A 19,816-nucleotide genomic window follows, 5' to 3' on the forward strand; every position below is an offset into this window, starting at 1 on the left:
TAGAGGGATGGTGGATCTGATACTTGACATATAACTTTTTGTCTTCATCAGACTTAGCCCTTCTGCCCTCAAAAGATGATGGGCTGGAGGCCAGAGGGAACAGTCTAACCTCCATCTCCATCATGAAGTGGGGAGGGAGGGATGTGGGACTAAGCCTCCATGCAGGTACTCTGAGGTGATCAGATTTCCTGTAATTCTCTATCTGGCTCTGATCATATAACATCAGATTCCAGTGAGATGAGGAAAGCATCCTGAATCAGACTAGTGTAGTACCAGTCTCTTGAATTACCAGACTCACTTTCCAGGAACCTCATTTACTCTGGGTGTCTTGGACTGTACCAGTGTGTCCCATGCTTTGGAAACAGGGCTGTTACAACTTCAAAAATCTGTGGAAACATTTTTATTCTGGCTTCTTTAGTGAAAAATTCTAGGGAGAATATCTAATTACTGCCCTCGGGCCTCTTTGATATTGATTCCTAAGACCCAGACCTGGCCATTTAGGAAGCTAAAACCACACTGCCTTAAAATGGGGCATCTTGTTATCTACATCTCAGTAAGGAAGTCCCACTTCTCTGCATATTGAGAAGTTTCTGGGCACCCTGCAATTCCAATCTTACCACCGCCTAGTTCCTTGCTTGATTTCCTCCTAAGGTGAATCTTTGGTGTGTGTGTGGGTAACCTGCTCTGTTTGTGTTTACTCATATGGAAGTGGAAGAGAAGAGTGAGGTGAGGGCTTCTGTGGCTCATCCTTGTTCCAGTTGTACACCATTTCAAGGAGGTGTTTCTCAATTCTAAGATTGATTTTTCTCTCTGGTGTCAGATCCTTTCTTCCCACTTCTACTCCAGCACTTCTTTGCCTGACACGCAGAAGAAGTGATTTCATATAGTCTCTCAGTAAACAACAAACTATTAAGTGCCTCCCAAACCATCTACTTTGCATGCTGTTTTCCTGCTTAAAGACCTCTACAAAACTTCTTGACTTCAGGACAAAGTCAAACCTCTTATCACCATAAAGAGTCTTGTGATTTAGAATTTGAATATATCTTCAATCATATCATCCATCATGCAACCACCCTTCACCCTCCACTCAAATTAATCCTAAACTTTGGTTTAGGATTACTTATTACAAGTCGTGTTACACTTTCATGCCTTTACACCTGCCTTTTTCTTGTCCTCAAACACCCTTCTCTACCAATATCTTCAGGTCCACCAATGTCTTCAGGTTAGCTTCTTTTGATACTTGAAGATTCAGCTTAACTGCTGCTTTCTCAGTGAAATCTTCACTGACACCTCTTCCTCTGCAGGCAGAATTAGTTTCTCTCTCTTTTGTGCTCCCAGAGCACTTGTTTCTAAATGTATAAGGACACTTAACTCTGCTTTATTATAATTATGAGTTTGTTTGACTACCTTAGTATTAGGCTGTGATTTCTCTAAGGGCAAGAACCATGTCTCCTATTTTTATTTCCTAAAAACCTGGATCATTATAGCTTCTCAGTTAATGTTTATTGACCAAACAAACAAACAAAAATGCATGCCCTGGTCTGAAGAGGGCAGATGCTTCTTCAAAGTCTCCTCTTTCCCTTCGTTCTCTCTTTTCTCTCTGTGCTCTTGATTTGTTTTTAAAGGTGTATTTCAGGTCTGTGATATTTACTGGCAGCTCTACAGGAAAGAGTCACCATTACTTTGTAGCTTACTCTTGACCCTTCTAACTCCCTGAATGTGTCTTTATGCCTTTCAAGGAGGGATTATATCCTGTTAGCACTTGACAGATGTCCTCTCTTGGCTGGAGAGTGAGGAGAGTGAAGTGTCTTACAGTCTGCCTTTACAAACCAAGTTGAGGGAAAAGAAAGAAAGAACGAAAGAGAGAAAAGAAAAAAATTAGTCTTTTTATTTCTTTCTAAAATATGAAGAGAGATTAGGAAGAGGCACTAAAGAGTTTCTTAAAAAGCAACTCTATCATTCCCATCTGAATTCTAAAACGCCTGGGTGTCCACAACTTTCTCTTGTTGTGTCTCCTTGTGGTAGGAGCCTTGGATCAGTGGGTGGTCTCACAGCGCCCACACCCCCCGTGCCACTCACCACAGTGAGCTAGAAGGACCTTTCAACTACAGCGCTTCACTTTCCCATGCTAGTGGTTTTTATCCAGAGCCTTTAATGTTACTTTAACAAATGTTACTTTAACATAGTCTTTTGTGGTTTAGCAATGATACATTTGGTAGCCATCACAGAGGAGGGGAGGATAGACTGGAAGCTTCTAATTTTTTTCTAATGTGAATCACATGCATTTAACAGACAAAATGGTATAAGGGTACAACAATGCATTATCTGAACCACATGATTTGTTAGTAATTTACATACTAAGGCTAATTTTCTGCAGTGTTTTTTCCTCCCTCTTTTTTCAATATAAGATAGTGACAGACTGAAATGCATTTGGCCAACACTAGAAATTGGATTAGGAGTAGAGTAGAGTAGAAAGTATTTGGGTTTAGGTCAGACAGAATTGGGTTTGAATCATAGTTCTGCCAGTTACTACCTGTGTGGCACTGGGCATATAACCTCTGGGACCTCAATTTTCCCACATCTAAGATGAATAGTAATGCCTATTTAGGATTAAATCATATATATACAGTGCCCAGCACAGCATGTAGCCTCTATCAGAAACAAAATACCATTTTTTTTTTTTCACACCCTTACTCCAATCCCTCAGAAAGAATGAGGCATTTAGAGTTAGGAAATTGGAACAGGGTTGAGATTAGAGTATTCATACTAAGATCTTTAACTCAATAAAATCCTAATCAGTCTGGGTCATGGAGCCTAGTTTGAAAGCTAAAAATATCAATAAGATCACCCCCTGTGGCCAGTTTGGTAGCAGGATTCTTTGCTAGTGTGTCAGAAAGAACCTGGGCAAAAGATGCCCCTCTAAAGATTCCTGGTAGTGAATGAGTTGACAGTTGGAATTCAGGAGTGGTATCCTAAATCATGAAAAATGGGCCTGAGGAATGAGAGTTGAGACTGTGCCATTTCTTGTAAGCCTGTGGCCTGGATTCCATTAGGCTCAATGCCTGGATATCCCACAGGCACCTCAAAACTCATCATTTGTCAAACTGAACTCATCATCTCTCCCCTCCCCCAAACCTGTTCCTCCCCTCATCCTTCCTCTTTTGGTAGATGGCAACATTATCCATCTCAGCACCCTATTCAGACTGTCTGGCTCCTCCTCCTTGCTCTTCAACCACATTAAATCCATTACAAAGTCGTATTGATTTTAACTCCTCAGTTGCTCTTGCCTGTGCTTTCTCTTCTACACCCCTATGGTGGCAGTCTTGGATCCAATTCTTATCATCTTCTCTTTTCTGTCGCTTTTCTCAGATACCTTAAGCATCTGTAACAATGAGCTACTATGAGCATACTTAATTGGGCTGTAGTTCCTCAGGTCTCCAAGCCTTTGTGCATGCTGTTCCTATCCTTAAAGTGATTTTTCTTTTTAGCTCTGTCTTTTCTTTCCTTTTCTGAAAGTTTCTAATCAAGATCTAGCCCCAATATTATCTCTTTAAGGAAGGGTTGGGTGTCTTTCCTTTGAAATTCAACAGCCTACCTATTACAGCAAGGCTTTCATTATATTGAGACTTTTGGTATAGATTTCTATATCCTCTGCTGGATTCTAGGCTTCTGGTGGGCAGATTTTGTCTTCTTAACATCTGTATGTCCAGCCCTAGCACATTACTTGGCATACAGTGGCAATTCAGCAAATGTTTGTTGAATGAAATATGCAGCCAAGCGCTTAAGTATAAAATATATACCAGGCTTCAAACTGTTTTTAAAAAATCCCCCAGTTTTAAAATCTTTGCTTCTCCAATCACTATGAAACATAGAGCCAAGGAAATCAGTAGAATCAACTTTTCTTATCATAGGCCTACTGTCAACTGTTACTACCCTTAGGATCAGAACAGGGCAGCCCCTTAGTGCAGGCTAGGCAAATCCTCAAGAGGCCGTATCACTGGACAGTTTCTAAAGGCTCATGATACTGCTTTTCTTTTTGTTTCTGGGAACAGTTTAAATAGTGACCCTTGTCGGTCCCCAGGCACATGCTTGATTACTGCAGTGGAATACTGTCCTGCTCCTATCGAAAGGATGGGGTAGGGGGAGTATTAGCCCTCAGGCTATGAAGGGGGAGTGGGTTTGAAATTGCACCGCTTTGCCTCAACTCAACCCTGCTCATGGAGATCTCACATCTATATTGTAGTCCTCTCCCCTGTAAGTAATCCTGTGAGGGAATAGCCTGTGGGTTTGCCCCAGCCTACTCTTTACTCCAGGAGATAGAGGGCTAAGCTCCTTTATCATTTTGTCCTTGCTAGATCTACTTAGTACTAGAATAGGCACAGATGCAGTTTTCCATCGCTAGTTAGCAAGTTATTTATGATCACTCAGGCCACTGGCAGGAACATGGTCAGTTTGCCAAGTCTCAAATCCTTTCATTAGGATGGGGATGACTTGTACAAATCAAATCAAAATATACTGTAAACTTTTTATAATTTACATGTTCCTATAATTTGGACCTTTTCAAGTTTCATGAAAATTCCTGTGTTCTTACGATTTTCTAAGTTGTGATTGAATTTCCAGTAATGTTTTCTTTCTCAGAAATGCTTAGGGTATCTGTTGGCCTTTTACTATGGACCTGTCTATGGAAGACAGAAGTCCCTAGTTACAAAAACTAGTAAAAATTGCTTAGCATCTTTCTTGAGGGGCTTAGACCCACTATAGTAAGCTCTTTGAAGTTCCTGTGGAAATTGTTATTAAATGCTTAGTGAGCTGAAGCCTAATGGAAGAAGTATAATCATCAGTATGATAGTCTGCTTCTTGGAAAAAGCTCTGATTGCTTATGGATAAGGTAGAGTCTGTTATGATTCTTACTAAGGCCCAGCAGTATTTTAAAAATTGTTTCTGGTGGTGCTGAACTATAATAAACATTGTACTAGAGTGTACTAATTTCCTCCTACTGGTAACATTTCCTCCTGATCTCTAGAAAAGACTAATAGAATTGTGTATGTCAGTGGAACCAAGCCCAATCAGGTGATCTTTTCTGAAACCTTAACATGGTTCTGATTAATCAGTTGGATCACCTGTAATATGGTAATGAAGGAGAATCAGAATATGAATATATTTTATTCTAAGAAAAAACATCTTAAGGTCAGAAACTATTAAGACCTAGGCTTTGCTATGGGTTGACTTTCATAGATGAAGGATAGTATCTGACAGTCTTATATTGCTTTTAATATTAAGAAGAGGTAAGACGGGTCAAAGAGACAGGCACTGTTGGATTCTATTACTATGATAACTACTACATCCCTAGTTTTTTAAGTTCCTAAAATGTCTTTTTCTCTGTGTTCTAGGCAGTACTACTTCAAATGTGGTCCATGGATTGACAGCACAGTATCAGCTGAGAGCTAAGCAAATTCTCCAGTCCCTATCCCAGACCTGCTGACTCAGCATCTCTGGGGAGGGGCTCCAGAGTCTCTTTTTAGCATGCTCTCCAAGTGATTCTTAATGCACATTGAAGTTTGGGAAGCAGTGTTCTAGGGCATCATCTCATCTCCTAAAATGTATTTTCTTAGTTTTTTAGTAAGTGCCACATCAAAAATGCTTCCAGTTATGGTCAAGTGAATTTTGAAAATGCTGGGTTATATAAAGTTAAACTTCTTAGTTTTTATTTTTGTGTGTGTGTGGGGGGGTACCAGATTTTGCAGATCTTCTTAATATGTTATTCTGCTGCTCAAAATTTTCTTTTGGACTCCCAACATGCTTAAAGTAAAATCCAGAGTCCTTATATTGGCCTGTGAGGCCCTACAAGATCTGGCCGTTGACTCTGATCTCATTTCCTATCTTTGTTGCTCTTGCTTACTACACTTCACCTACACTGGTCTTTTAACCAAGCACACTCTTGCTTTAAAGCTTTTGCACTTGTCATTCTCACTGCATGGAAATCTCAAGTCTCTGCTGACATGTTTATTCTTTAGAGAGACCTTCCCAGGTCATCCTATATAAAATTGCAGCTCCTGTTACTTCACTTCAGTTCCTTACCCTAATTTATTTTTCATCACAGTCTTCACTACTGTCTGACACTCAACAGTATTTTTTGTTGAATATTTTACTGTCTCCCCACCTAAGAATATAAGCTTCATGAGGAGTTTGTACATTACAGATTCTTTAGTACCTAGACTAGTGACCAACATATAATAGGTTACTTAATAAATATTTATTGAATTAATGAACAAATGAGTGGAGGGAGGAATTGTAGATAGAGAGTAACAACAGTAAGACAAAGTATGGCTACCCAGGAAAAGTTCATGAGCCTCTCAGAAAGCAGGATGGAGAGGACACTTGTAGAGCTTGGTTTTCCAGGGCCTTTGGAGTCCTATACTATCATGATTGATCCCAAATCATTGATTGTTACCATGAAGACTACTGAGACATGGAGAAATGAACTTCATGTATTTTTGTCTGTAATCATGGAACAGTAATCACCGTTTCACACAGAATGGACTCCTGGGTAGCTCTCTCTAATGAAGTATTTTCCTTAATTCTTTTCCCTGTCAGTTATCTACCCTTGGGAAATCATTCACTTTCCTGGCTTCAGCTCTTATTAAGGGATATTGACTAAATTTCTGTGTTTAGTACCCAACTTTCTTTCCTGTATTTCTACTGCCAAATGGGCATGTCAGCTTGGATGTTGAATTTTCACCTTTAGCTTCAAGATAGAACTAAAAGTATCATCTTCTTCCCTAAGCCATATTCCTTTGTGATTTCCTTACTTTTGGAAATGGCAGCAATACCCTCACAGTCTTTGAGGCTGAAAACCATAGGAGTACTCTAGACGTGTCTAGACTTTACCTTTTCTCATTCAAATAGTTGCTCAATCTTGCATAATACTCCCAATGTTCCTTACATCTGTTTGGGGGGTTTTGTTTCTGCCCTGATACTGGTCTATTATAATAACCCCTGAACCATGCTCTCAATCTATCTTAAATAGATTCCTCAGCCTGACTTTTAAGATACTGCCCACTATGGCCATGACTTGTCCATACCCTTTTTTGTCCACTATTTCCTCTATCATTTCTCAGATCTAGCCAAACTGTACCACTTGTTCTTTTCCTGATTCTTTCTGAGATCTCGTGTTCCATGTCTTTGCTTATTCTGCTCCCCCTGACAAGAAAGCTTTTCTTATCATTCATGTTTATTAACATCTTGTCCATTCTTTAACATCCACATCAAATACCCTTTCCTTCAAGGTGGCTTTCTGGAATCTTCTTTGAGAAAAATGTGTTTCCTTTTCTTTTTTCAATATCACTTAATACTTTGATTTTGGCAAAAAACTACCTCATTTAATAATTTGTATCCTTATTTTACTCCTGCCGCTATACTGAAAGCCCCTTACAAGCAGAGCCTTTGTCTTACTTATCTCTGAATCTCCACAGTAGATATCTGATATATATTTATTGACTTTAAATGAAATACCATGACCCAAACTATATTTTGTAATAGCCATGCAGTCATATCATGGACTAATAATGTTTTTTGGATGAGGAACTCATTGGATGGGGTCATATTCACATCCAGGCCTCTTGGGAGTGGTATGGCCAAGGTTATTAATCATTTGACACAGAAAAGGTGCACAAAGGTTAAGTGATTGCCAGTGTGACACAATAGGGGACCCAGGACTCTCAAGACCTAGTCTGCAGGTCTGATTCAGGCTTCTCTTAATAACTCTTCCTCTTTTGGAAAATAATAATTGCTATTCTTTGCTTTTTGGCATCTGACCTGCTCGGAGCAAGGGAAACTGAAAGGCTTAATCCATTTATCCTCAAGGGATAAATTCAGATTCAGATGCCCAGGTCTCAAAATGGCATTTGCCTTGTCTGCTTCTAAATCTGGTGGCTGGGGAGCAATCCAAAGAGACTCTGCCTTCATTCCATCCAGCACTCACCCTCCCACAAATCCTACAATTCATTTGAACTCTTGCTAATTGCCTCTTATTGGCCTGTTATAAGACGAAGCATGGGGAAGAGACAAAGCTTCCCTATTCACATTCTCAGTGGGCAGCAGGGGTCTCTGCAGAAATAGAGAAACTGGGGCCCAGGCTATTCATTTCTGAAAGCCAGGACAAGATCTTCCACCATTCAGAATTCCACATTATAATCACAATATTGCATCCTGGGAGACCCTGTCAATTTTCTCAAATGGTCTGCTAGAAATTTAGAGCCTATTTAATATTAGAGTATTTTATAAATCACTACTCAATGACTTTTTTTCCCCCCATAGTGATACACACTTTACATTTTAATTTCACTATTTTTTTTTTTCCCATTTGGAGGTGAGAGAGAGAAAAAAGAAAGAGAAGGAAGGGGCAGTGCTTTTCATGAAAACATCAGTTCTTGTATTTATGTTTTAAGAAAGCAAAGAGAAGGCAAGAACTGCAGCCTGATAACTGAACACTCTGTTTAGAATTCCCTCCTCTCCATTGGACCTTAGCTAGGTTTCAATAATTATTGCTCAGGCACATAGTCTTGGAGCTTTGCTTTCTCTCGGACTTGTACACAGTTCTAGGAAGGGTTGTTGCCAAAGCCATCATGTGATTTATTGACCCTCCACTGGGACAAGGGGGAACAGATATAACTTTGTGATTTTATTATAAGGAGGCTGGGTTAATATTTCTAGGTGAAACAAGCTACTATACCAAGTTCAAACATCTGAAGAGGGAGGTTAAGAAACCCTGAGTGTGGGGTGTAAGGATTATTCTGTCCTGGGGCTGTACAGACGTCGTCTGAGGCAGGGAGCAGGAGAAGAAAGGACACATTGTGACCCATTTCCAACACCTCCTGTGTGTAGAGGCGGAAGTTCCTTGCCTGCAGAGGGACACGCGCGGAGGAAAAATAGGAGAGTTACAACATGGCACTTACATAAACAACACCAAACTGGCATAAAACATCTAACAAAATTACACGACTTCAAGCTTGGAATTTTTATACAACATAAATATTAGGGTTCAGTCCATTTAATAATGCTATATAAAATCAAGATTTAAGGCAGTAATGTTCCACATAAACTCTGAAAACAACATTTATGCTTCTTATAAAAGCAGAAAATGATTGCATTCTGTGGGTTTTTCAAAATGATGAATATAATTACATGAAGCAACAAAAATGGATTGAATTAAAAATCTACTAGTTTCAATTTAAGTTGGTTAAGGGGGAAAAATGTAGTTTCTGGCCAAGGACTGAAAAAATTTTACAAGTATCCAAAAAAAAAGTTGTATGCACTCTTAGGCAGTTAGGCAGCCCTCTCCCAACATGTGTATGTAGCCCAAGAGTCACCAATGAAATATGAGCTGCTTCAAACCTGCTAAGCTCAAGAAACCCTTTAATAGTATCTACTGTCACAAGTAGAGCTGGTATGTTTTTTTCTCCTCCTGAGTACACGGCCACCCTTGGAATAATCCAGTTGCTCCCCTTGTGCCTTTATGCCATTTTATGTAATTTATTCTTCATCAGTGTTGGTTGTTTTGTACTAATCTTGCAGTACTGACTTATAATTGGAGCAGTATCCCAAGGGAAGAACACTCTTGGAGTCTCTAATATATGTCCCTGTGTCCATGGGTCAGGGGCCAGTTCTGGGTTGTTGCTCTCTTATTTAAGAGAGCCAGTCACTCCTGTGATCTGTGATGGTCTTCCTCTTTTATAGGCTAAACTTTGTTGATTTTGTGCATGTGCATGCATATGTGTGCTGGGTTGGAGGAGATGGTGAACCTAGGCCAAAATGAAAAAAAAGAATTCAACCTAATGCTACATCATGTTAACTTACTAGACAGAGCCTAATAAACTTTTACTGTTCTCTTCTGTGCCAATAGTTTTTCTTGAAGTTGCTTATTAGCAGAGGTTAGATTTGCACATTTTGATTTAGATAAGACAATAATTTTGACAGTAAATTCTGTTTGTGAAAAGATAGCATGGCATAATCTTGCCATTGATATAGATTATACTACCAGTAGTCTGCTGTTCTTAGATAAGTCATTTGTACATCTAGCTATACACTTAAGTTATTTATTCTCCTTGATTTGTGCTATCCTGCAGCTGAGACTTAGTGTCTTTTAAAGGTGGGCTAGCCAGTAATATTTCCTTGCTTGATCATACCACAATAAAGCCAGGTCCAGGAGCCTTGGAGGAGGTCAACATGGAGGAGATACAGAAAAGGGGCAAAAGGGCAGTCTGTGTTCACTTGTAGGTGTCAAATTCAAAGTGTGTAGCATTTGCAAAGTGGTATTTAAATCAATGAAAATAAACTCCTATCTATTTTTTTTACCTCTTAAGTTTTATGCACAATGCAGTTTCCATTAGCCATAAAAAGAAGATAAAAATGGTAAAGACTAGTACCTGGTGTAGAGGTATATTGATCTGCTTAAGGAGAGCTTTCACTGCCATCTGGAGCTCGTAGAAGAACAATTGCATGGGGCAGTCAGGAGTATGATCCACACTTTCCATAGATTCAGAGCCAGAAAGCTTTTGGACCCATTCCCATTCCTCTCTGTATGTTGAGTCAAGTTAAAATTAGAAATATAACAAAAGTTCAGAACACAGCTCAGAACATTTTTAGTGTATATGTCCAGAACCTGGATAACCAGTTTTTTGGTGGTTAAAAAAACCAAATACAATTCATGAAATTTGAACTTTTTGCCACCCAAATGGAGTTTAAAATGGGCTTTTGCTAATTTAAGCTTAGTTCACCTATCAAACCACATATACCTCAGAACAGCAGGTCTAATTTGTATCAATCAGTTTCTGAGATTGGAGCTTTGAAATACTTGGTAGTAATTTCCTAACTGTCTTCATTTTTCTTCCCTGAAGATCCTCTGTAAGTTCTAGGACCCTACATTTTACCACAGGGGCATCTGCTGGTTAATTCAGCAGTTGGGTAACCACAGGACTCTGGTCCAACTCAGGCAACAAACCACATGGCACATTTCAACCCTGGCCTGTTGTAATCGTGGGGACTATTTTGGTTTCTTTCCCCTTCCAAAAGCTTGAGGAGAATCACAAACAGGAACACCAGGCAATTCCAATAAAAGGAACCAGGGGACACACATCACTGCTTCCATCCTCCTTTCTAACCAATCATCTGTGTCTTTATTCTGCGTGTTCTGTAATCCTTCCTGATGAACTTTTCCAAATGTCATACAGAAGGGAGGGGAAAAGAATGATGGTGGGAGAAAACACATCTGGTTTGTCCCCCATAGGCCACTCTTCAAAAGGAGCTTGAAAAGATCAAGGTAAATGCCTCTTGGGAACATTGTTTCCACAGGTATGCTAGCATAAGTCTCTAAATACGTTACTTTGGCTCAGTTTCTCCTCTTTCCAACTCTGCAGGGAGCAGCAATATGCTTTCAGGAGTAGGCTAGAGAGGGAAGAAGAAAGCCTTCCTCTCTGGGCACAGAAAGAGAGGAGGTGCTAACATATGTTCCCACTGGTGTAAAAACCCTCTGAGGGCTCTCCCCAGTGGGATATACCAGCCTGGGCTCCAGTCTGTGTGTCAGAAAATGAAATCAATTGTGACATGAGCTTTTCACCAGAAAACAATCTCTTTTAACCAACTACCCTCTTAGAAAAGTTTCTGTGTTCAAGATATCTGTTTGCTTTCAGTTCCCACACTGGAGAATACTATGGAAAATCTATTGTCCCAATGAGAAACAAAATAAAAATTAAATCCTATTTCAATCTGGGCATGCTGTTGGCTTCACAAATAATTGAAACCTTTGAGAACCTGCTTAGCGATAATTTCTATTCTCCCACCATTGATGTTGAACTAAATGAGGGGGTTCTGATTAGCACAAGCATTTACAAAACCTAAAGGAGTACATTGCTAAAATAGCATCTGTAATTGAATTAGAGAATAAATTACTAGTAGGAATACTGTGAAACATCTACCACTAACTAAGCAGTTTAGTCTATAAGGATGAGGGAGATGGAACTGGCAAGAATGAAGGTTACTGGAGTCTTTTGTAAAAAATGAAACTTGGATCCTTGTCAAGGGGAAATTAGTTGGTATAACCACTGAAAGAGTCTAAACCTTTAATACACAAATCTAGAAAATGGATGAAAGTAACCATTGCTAAGTCAACCCACAAATGAGCCATGTAACCTAACCTCTTGGGAAGGATTGATAAGATAACCAAAGTTGATTGTAGAAGTGACCACCAGATGGCAGACTTAAGGTCTAGGTGTAGTTGATTAGTGGAAGATGAGAATATGGCAGCTAGTGAGTTCTTGGAAGAGACCATCATCATTTCCTTTGTTGTCATCAAACAGTATTTAATAAACATTGTGAGACACTATAGTTAATAAGCTCTTGTACTTTATGGACCAAATTTTAAACTACCAAGTCAGAATCTCTTTTGGTTAGGTAAATCCATAGGTTTAACTAGAGTTTGGGGATCTAATTTGTACTCTAAAGCCTGGTGAAGCCTGGAGAGTTCTTTTTCTTAGCATTCTGACTTTTTTTTTCAGGTTGAGCACAATTCAGTTCACTGTCGTAGGCTTTCAGAGGCCTGCTAGAGGGCTAGTTGTAAACCTGAGCCAGATTACCAAGATTGGGCAACTTTCCCTAAGCTAACAGGATAATTCACCATAATGCCAAACCATAGAGCAGTTTCCAGAAGCACAGGCCTGGTTACTTCTTTTCTTCTTTAGAGAACCATAAAGAGTACAGGAAACATACAAAGTCCTCAGGCCAGAGGGTTAGGGGTGGGGAGAATGAGAGTAGGGGGATTCTTTAAGGGGGAAATCAATTGCTCTACCAAAACCCATTTCCACAAGTGATATATATATATATATATATATATATATATATATATATATATATAGCATAAGTATATATATATATATAGCATATATATATTAAATGACTTACTAAGTTGTGAAGAAAAAGATACTGGAAATAGAAATGTTGAAAGAAAAGGGCATCTATGCATTAACCAGTTGAGTATCAGTGGTTGTACCATGAATATCATAGGAAAATGAAAGGAGCATGCCCCTCCTTCATGGGCTCATTCCCTCCACCAACCAACACTACAAATCCTAATGTTAAAATGCAGCTAAGCCTCTGTCCTGCTGTGCTGGCACTTGGGGGACATTTCACCACAGAAACTCTGCCATGTCAGTTTTCTTCTGACACATCAAATCGTCACTTGAGCCATTGTTTCATCACAAGGAAAACCTGGACTCCTCATAACTTACTTGGAAATGTTATTGTTTTCACGGATCTTCACGTGGCAGAGAATGTTTGGCAACTTTTGGGTAACTAGAACTTTGATCTGATCCACAGAGCTGCATAGCTTTAAGTAACCCAGATATAATCCAGGAGAGAGACGCTGATAACTCCTTTTGTGGTAAGAGAGAATATCCTGTAGGGTGAAAAACAAAACAACACATAAAACACCTTGAAAAAGTAATCTCAAAACCTTTTCCTTTCTTGGGTACACCATGTCATAAAGGAGTTGTAGCTAAGTAGTTAGGTGAGAAGCCTTGGATACCACCATGAATGTTGGGGATGTGTTGGTGGTACAGGCAGTCTTACCTTCAGGAGAATTATCCTCCAAGTCAGGTAATCAGTCATTAATATAGCCTCCATGTATCCTGTTTCCCTCTGGGAATCCTGTTTAGAGCTGGGGGGAGGTGTGTGGGTTGTGATTGGAACAGGAAAGTAGAAAACTAGAATTTATGATTTCTGTCCTTGCAAGGCTTATTGTTTAGCTGCGGGGAAACAGAAATTTGCAAGTGTAAAAGCTGACAAAGCAGTACAAGAAGCCTCATTATTTCAGAATAATTGGTATGTAGGAAAGTCTTATTTTAAATGATATCATTTAAAATTGGCTCAAAATTTTATAGTAAGTGGAAAAATGAAGTTGTGGTTGATTCTTTATCTTAAAAAATGAAACAGTAATAGCAATAGATTTATTTATCTTTCATTATTAACACTTGAGTTGTAGTTATTCATTAATTCTGAGGATGAAGAAAGAATCAAGTATTGATTCCTTTTTTTTTTTTTTTCTGGCCTTTTTCAGACTAAATTGTATGATAGCTGAAATGCTGTTCCTCACATTTAACTTTCACAGTGTGATCATGAAGAGGATATTTTTGTTTTTGTTTTTAAAGATTTTATTTATTTATTCATGAGAGACACAGAATGAGAGAGAGAGAGGCAGACACAGGCAGAGGGAGAAGCAGGCTCCATGCAGGGAGCCTGACGTGGGACTCGATTCCGGGTCTCCAGGATCACGCCCTGGGCTGAAGGCGGCGCTAAACTGCTCAGCCACCGGGGTTGCCTGAAGAGGATATTTTTGAAGGAGTAATTGAAATCTTCATATTTTTTTCCCCTGGGTTTTAAAAAATGTTGATATTCAAGTCATTCTCTTGAGATTCTTGTTCATTTTGTGTTCTTCAGTTGTTAACTGGCCTTCCACTGCTAGATTCTTAATTGTCAATAGCTTTGCCTGTGATTTGATTAGGTCTCCACATCATTTTCATCAGCTTCATGAAATTCTGTATCTTTTATAAGATTTTAAAATTTGCTTTGTAATAGATTTGCCCTGAATTTTCATTGTATTTTCACATTATAATATTCCATAGGCAGCAGAAACTGAATGAAGTTATTGGTGCAACAGGAAGTGCCAACCTAAGTTAAGCACAGAAGGATGTTTGAGTGGAATCTTGTTTTATATGTGGTCAGCTCTCTAGTGAACTACTTCGGTTGTGCCTTTTGCCTTCCTGTACAACTGCAGGAACTCAGATAATGAATAATTAGAAATACGTATCAGTAGGTAATGCCCACATTTGGGCAGTGGGGGAACTGAAACACAGAGTTAGGAGTGATGAGTCAGGGAGGAATTCCTATAGGCCAGAATGTAGCCTGCTTTTTCCAGGGAGTGAAAAGAAGGAAACAACCCTACCCTGAAATGCAGAGAAGATTAAAAAAGAAGAGAAAACCAAACATTTATACTTGTACAGAATTCTCTATGGAACAGAGAGATATGAAGCCTTCCTTGACCTGTATACTCTGAAGGAGCGATCCCTCCTTTGTAGAATTCATCATCTGCAACATCTAACATATGCTTGTGTATCATCTCCTCTGTTCCATCCTTTATCAAACATACTGAGTTCCAGGCACTACAGGAGACACTGGGGTTTCAGTTGGACATGATATGATGCTTACTTTTGAAGAGGTTGAGAAAGACAGATGAGTAAACAAATGACCACAATATTCTGAGATTTGTTTTACAATAGCAGCAATGGAGGCATATAGAAGAAAGAGTACTTATTATTTTTCCTCTTTTATATTCTTTTCTTTAACCAGACTATGAAATTAATGGCAGCACTGTGTTTTCTATTGCTTTATGTGTTATTAATGGCAGCACTGTGTTTTCTATTGCTCTGGTCCTTAGTAACCAGAGCTATTTCTGTATATAATAGATACACAACATATGGAAGTCAGAACAGCTCCCCCAGCCAGAACATAGGAGAATAGCATGAGAGGGACAAATTAAGAATGTCACAATTGGGAGGAAGGCGCAACTAGCAGGTACAGAAAAGCAAGGCTAAATAACTTTTGTGCTATTTGGCAAAACAAACAAAACCTAGAAAAAAACTGGATTTTGTGATCAAGAAGGAAGGAATTCTTATTAATGTCAGGAGATTGATAAGGCAGAACTTTCTGATATCTTCTGTCTTATCTCTTTAGAAAATATCACAGGTAAATAACAGACTAGAGGAAGTTCTGTCAAAGTGAAATTTTGAGGGGTGCCTGGGTGGCTCAGTTGGTTAGCATCTGCCTTCGACTCCAGTCATGATCCTAGAGTGCTGGGATCTAGCCCTCCTCTGCAGGGAGCCTGCCTCTCCCTCTGCCTCTCCTTCAGCTCATGCTCCCTTTTGCTCTCTCTCTCTCTTTAAAAAAACTTTAAAAATGTGAAAATTATAGAAATGAACAGGTAATACAAGAGAAACAAATGAGAGAAGGAAATGAGAGAAGTTAATGAGAGAGAGGAAAATAGAAGTATTCAGATCAGCAGAATTGGATGATATGCACCCAAAGGGTACTTGCTGTACAAGCAGATGTGGCCACAAACCCAAGGGTCATTATTTTTGAGAAGTGATGGGGAGCTGGAAAAGTCCCAAGAGACTAGAAAAGGGCAAATATGCCTATCTTTGAAACAGGAAGGGGAGAAACACAGGATGACCCTAGTAATTAAAGACCACCAACTTATTGATCTTTGGGGAAAATGAGAAAGAACCATCAAATAATCAATTTTCAGTCACCTAGGAATCCTGAGACACTAAATAGGAGTCAACATAGTTTTTTGAAGGGCAAATCACACAGACAGCTTTAATTTCCAATAGCAAAAGATCAGAATCCATAGACCAGAGAGAAATCTCCAGTGAGATCTGTTTCACTAGATAATCTAGGAAAAGTAGAATCTTGACCACATTACTTTAATAAGCTGACTATCTGGAAGATTTGTGGATAATGGAGATGGTGTGGGAACAGTTGACATATTGAGTGATGGCCCAGTAGGGACTTGTCCTGAGGGCCTGTCTCTTTAGCTTATTTATTGATGTTCCAGACAAAGAAATGAAGAATGTGTGTATCAAAATTGCGGGTCCCCAATTTGTTGTGGTTTTGATTTTCTAGAAAATAGTAATAAAGCTCTGTATGATCTTATGCATTAGAAAAATAAACCTATCATATTTAGAGTTGAAACTTAGTAAGAAAATGTGCTTATAAAGACCCAAATTCAGGAATACAATATAGGATGGGATTAAGAGAAAAACATGTGGGGGTTAGAACTAACCACAAATAGAATGAGAGTTAGGAACACACTGTGGTTATGTAAAAACCAACACCATTCTTAGATGGAGTAATTTACTCTTTCATTCATTTTTTTTTTTTTAAAAAGACTCTCAGCATCTACCTGTGTTTTCCTGCCTTTAATAGTCATTTATCCTTCACTAGAATGTTTTTGGAGCCTGAGAAATGTATGGGAAGAAAAAGAAACTGTCCCATTCACATAATCTAGGGTATACTAGGAAGGCCTCCTAAACTAAATCCAGTGTCTGTGGGCTTATATATTACCTGATTGGACTTCTGATCTGTTTTTCTAGCTTTTATTTCCATTATTGTCCTTTTGTGTCTCATCTCCAGCTGAAATGGATGCTTTTTCCTTCTTCAGATGTGTCCTAATCTCTTCTTTAGTTCTTTGTTGGTCTTGAATTCATTGATTCTACTAACTTTTACTGGGCACCTACTACGTATCAAGTGTCATGCTAAAATATTAATGACATCAAGATGAATGAGATGTGATCCTCCCTTTCTTGGAACTCAAATTTCAGTGTGTGTGAGAGACACATGTAGCAAGTTTTTCTAACTCTGTGATAAGGATTATGTAAGGTCCATTGTGGACCGAAAGGAGGATTAGATCTACTTTTCCACCTTATGCCTCATTACTTTACCATGCCCTCCATTTAATTTAATTCTCTCTTTAATTCCTTCCTTCCTTCACTTCCTTCCTCTCTTCTTCCCTCTCTCCATCTCCTTCTCCCTCCTCTCCCTCCCTCCCTTCTTCTCTTCTCCTTTCTCTTTTCTCCTTCCCTGCCTCTCTCCTCCTCCTTCTCTACACTCTCTTTCTCCCTCTTTTTTCTCCACCTGGTGAACTTAATTTACCCTTCATGGCTCAGCCAAATGTCACCTCTTCTACAACGCCTTCCCTGATATTTCCAGGGAGAATTAATAGCTGCTTTGTCTGTGCTCCCATAGTACACTATTTGTACTGCTATCAGGCTCTGGTTTAATTCTGCCTTGTATTACCTTGATTTGTTTACAAGTCTGTCTCCCTCCCTTGACTGAACTCCTTGAGAGCAGGGACCTTGACTTATTCATTTGTTTTTCCTATAGCACCTAGAAGAGTTCCTGGCACCTAGTTGGTGCTGAAAAAAATGTTTATTAAATATGAAGTGAGAGGCCCAGAGGTAGTGGAGTCTGGGGCTGGGCCTCTAGGAGAGAATTGCTATGCTGGTGCAGTGACCAGGAAGGGTATATCCAACCAACCTCCATTGATCAGGTATCCCTAAGAGCTAGCTAGAGGAATGATAGATGCTTTTCTAGTAACTACAGGGCTTTTGTTTTGTTGCAGAGGGGACAGAAACTGAATTGTCCAGGGAGAGCAAAAGTCTTTGTGGGCCCAAGATGATATTCACTACAAAGAATTTAAGTTTTCTAAATTATTTTCTAACCTTTAAAAATAAAGAGATTTAATTTAAAACTCTAGATTTTCAACTTCTCTTTAAATTAAACTGGAGAACATTTCAACATTGGGACCACTTTCTTCCACTGCAGTTAGATGAGGCTGAATGGGCTGTTCTTTAGATGAGACAAGGGCCCTCTGGATTACTCTAGTCTCTGTTGCTTCTGCTTATTTCTTTTCTTTTCTTTTCTTTTTTTTTAAATTGAGATATAATTCACATACTATAATATTCACCCTTTTAAAGTGTGAAATTCTGTGGGTTTTTTTTCCTGTGTTCATAAGCTTGTGTGACTATCAGCACTACCTAATACCAGATCATCTTCATCACTCCTCAAAGAAACCTTGTATTTATTAGCTGTCATGCCCCAGTCTCTCCTCCCTCTGCCCCTGGAACTACTCATCTCTGTGGATTTGCATAGTCTGGATATTTTGTATAAATGGAATTGTATTATATGTGGCATTTTGTGCTTGGCTTCTTTCATTTAGCATAATGTTCTAAAGGTTCATCTACTTTGCTGCATGGATCAGTACTTCACTAATTTTTGTGGCTGAGTAATATTCCATTGTATGGATATACCAGTTTTGTTTATCCATTCATTAGTTTTTGGACATTTGGCTGTTTCCACTCTTTGGCTACTTGAATAATTCTGCTTTGAACATAGCTAAATGAGTTTTTGTGTGAATCCAATTGTTTCTCATGTCCAGCTTGATGGGCTCATTTTCATTCATCTTCCTGATTCCTGTAGTTTTTGATCCCCATGTTAGGGGCTGTTTGAAGGTAGAAAGAGCAGGATTATGCTAGAAAAAAAAAACAACAGGAAAGGGCAGAAGAGATAGTAGGTCCTGGACATTGCAGGTGTAAGGAGACACTGGGTGACAAGGAATGCCTAAGGAGAAGAACAGAGCCGGGAGGGGACAGAAGGCAAGTTTCACGGGCTTCTCTCTAGGATGACCCTTTTTCTCCCCAAGTATTCAGAGAAAAGGAGGGGGAGGGCTGTAAAGTGGCTTAGCAGAACGAGAGGGGGATTTGGCTAGGAGTCAGGAGATTTGGGTCCTAGTTTCTCTTATGCTGCTTTTTGGCTGATAATGACCTTGAAGAGTTATTTCTCTGAAATCTGTAGCTTCATCTGTGAACAGGACATAATAAAATTGCCCACCCAATCTCACTGGGTTTTCATGAAAATCAGATGATATTATAGATGTGACAGCGTGTTATAAACTTGAAAATAGAGTATGAATGTGAAAGATTAATCTTCAGAGTTCACCTGTGAAGTTTCCAGTTATTAAGGTGACTCTGAAGATCACTGAGTAATTCAGCACTGAGAGGAGCATCCCTATTGGAAATATTCTCATTGCTAATTAGTTTGCTCAGAGGGACTATAATTTGTTCATAATAATTCTCTTCTTCCCAGGCAAGTATGGGAAGAATTTCTTTCTTCTAGATATGAGAAAGGGCAGTAATGAAGGTCTGGGACTTGA

The 19,816-nt window shown here is 39.1% G+C and overlaps 1 protein-coding gene across 1 annotated transcript in view; it reads right to left on the bottom strand.

The window, feature by feature from the left end:
- Positions 1 to 19,816, bottom strand: part of ANKFN1 (ankyrin repeat and fibronectin type III domain containing 1) — a 451,629-nt gene that overhangs the window by 26,201 nt on the left and 405,612 nt on the right. Inside the window, exons 17-19 of the mRNA XM_041724056.1 lie at positions 13,281 to 13,447; positions 10,425 to 10,575; positions 8,732 to 8,900 (exon numbers count right to left, since the gene is read on the bottom strand). Coding sequence (XP_041579990.1) covers positions 8,732 to 8,900; positions 10,425 to 10,575; positions 13,281 to 13,447 — 487 coding nt within the window. The remainder of the gene's footprint in view (positions 1 to 8,731; positions 8,901 to 10,424; positions 10,576 to 13,280; positions 13,448 to 19,816) is intronic.

This window comes from Vulpes lagopus, chromosome 12 (genome assembly GCF_018345385.1).
Source record: "Vulpes lagopus strain Blue_001 chromosome 12, ASM1834538v1, whole genome shotgun sequence".
NCBI classification, from domain to species: Eukaryota; Metazoa; Chordata; class Mammalia; order Carnivora; family Canidae; genus Vulpes; species Vulpes lagopus.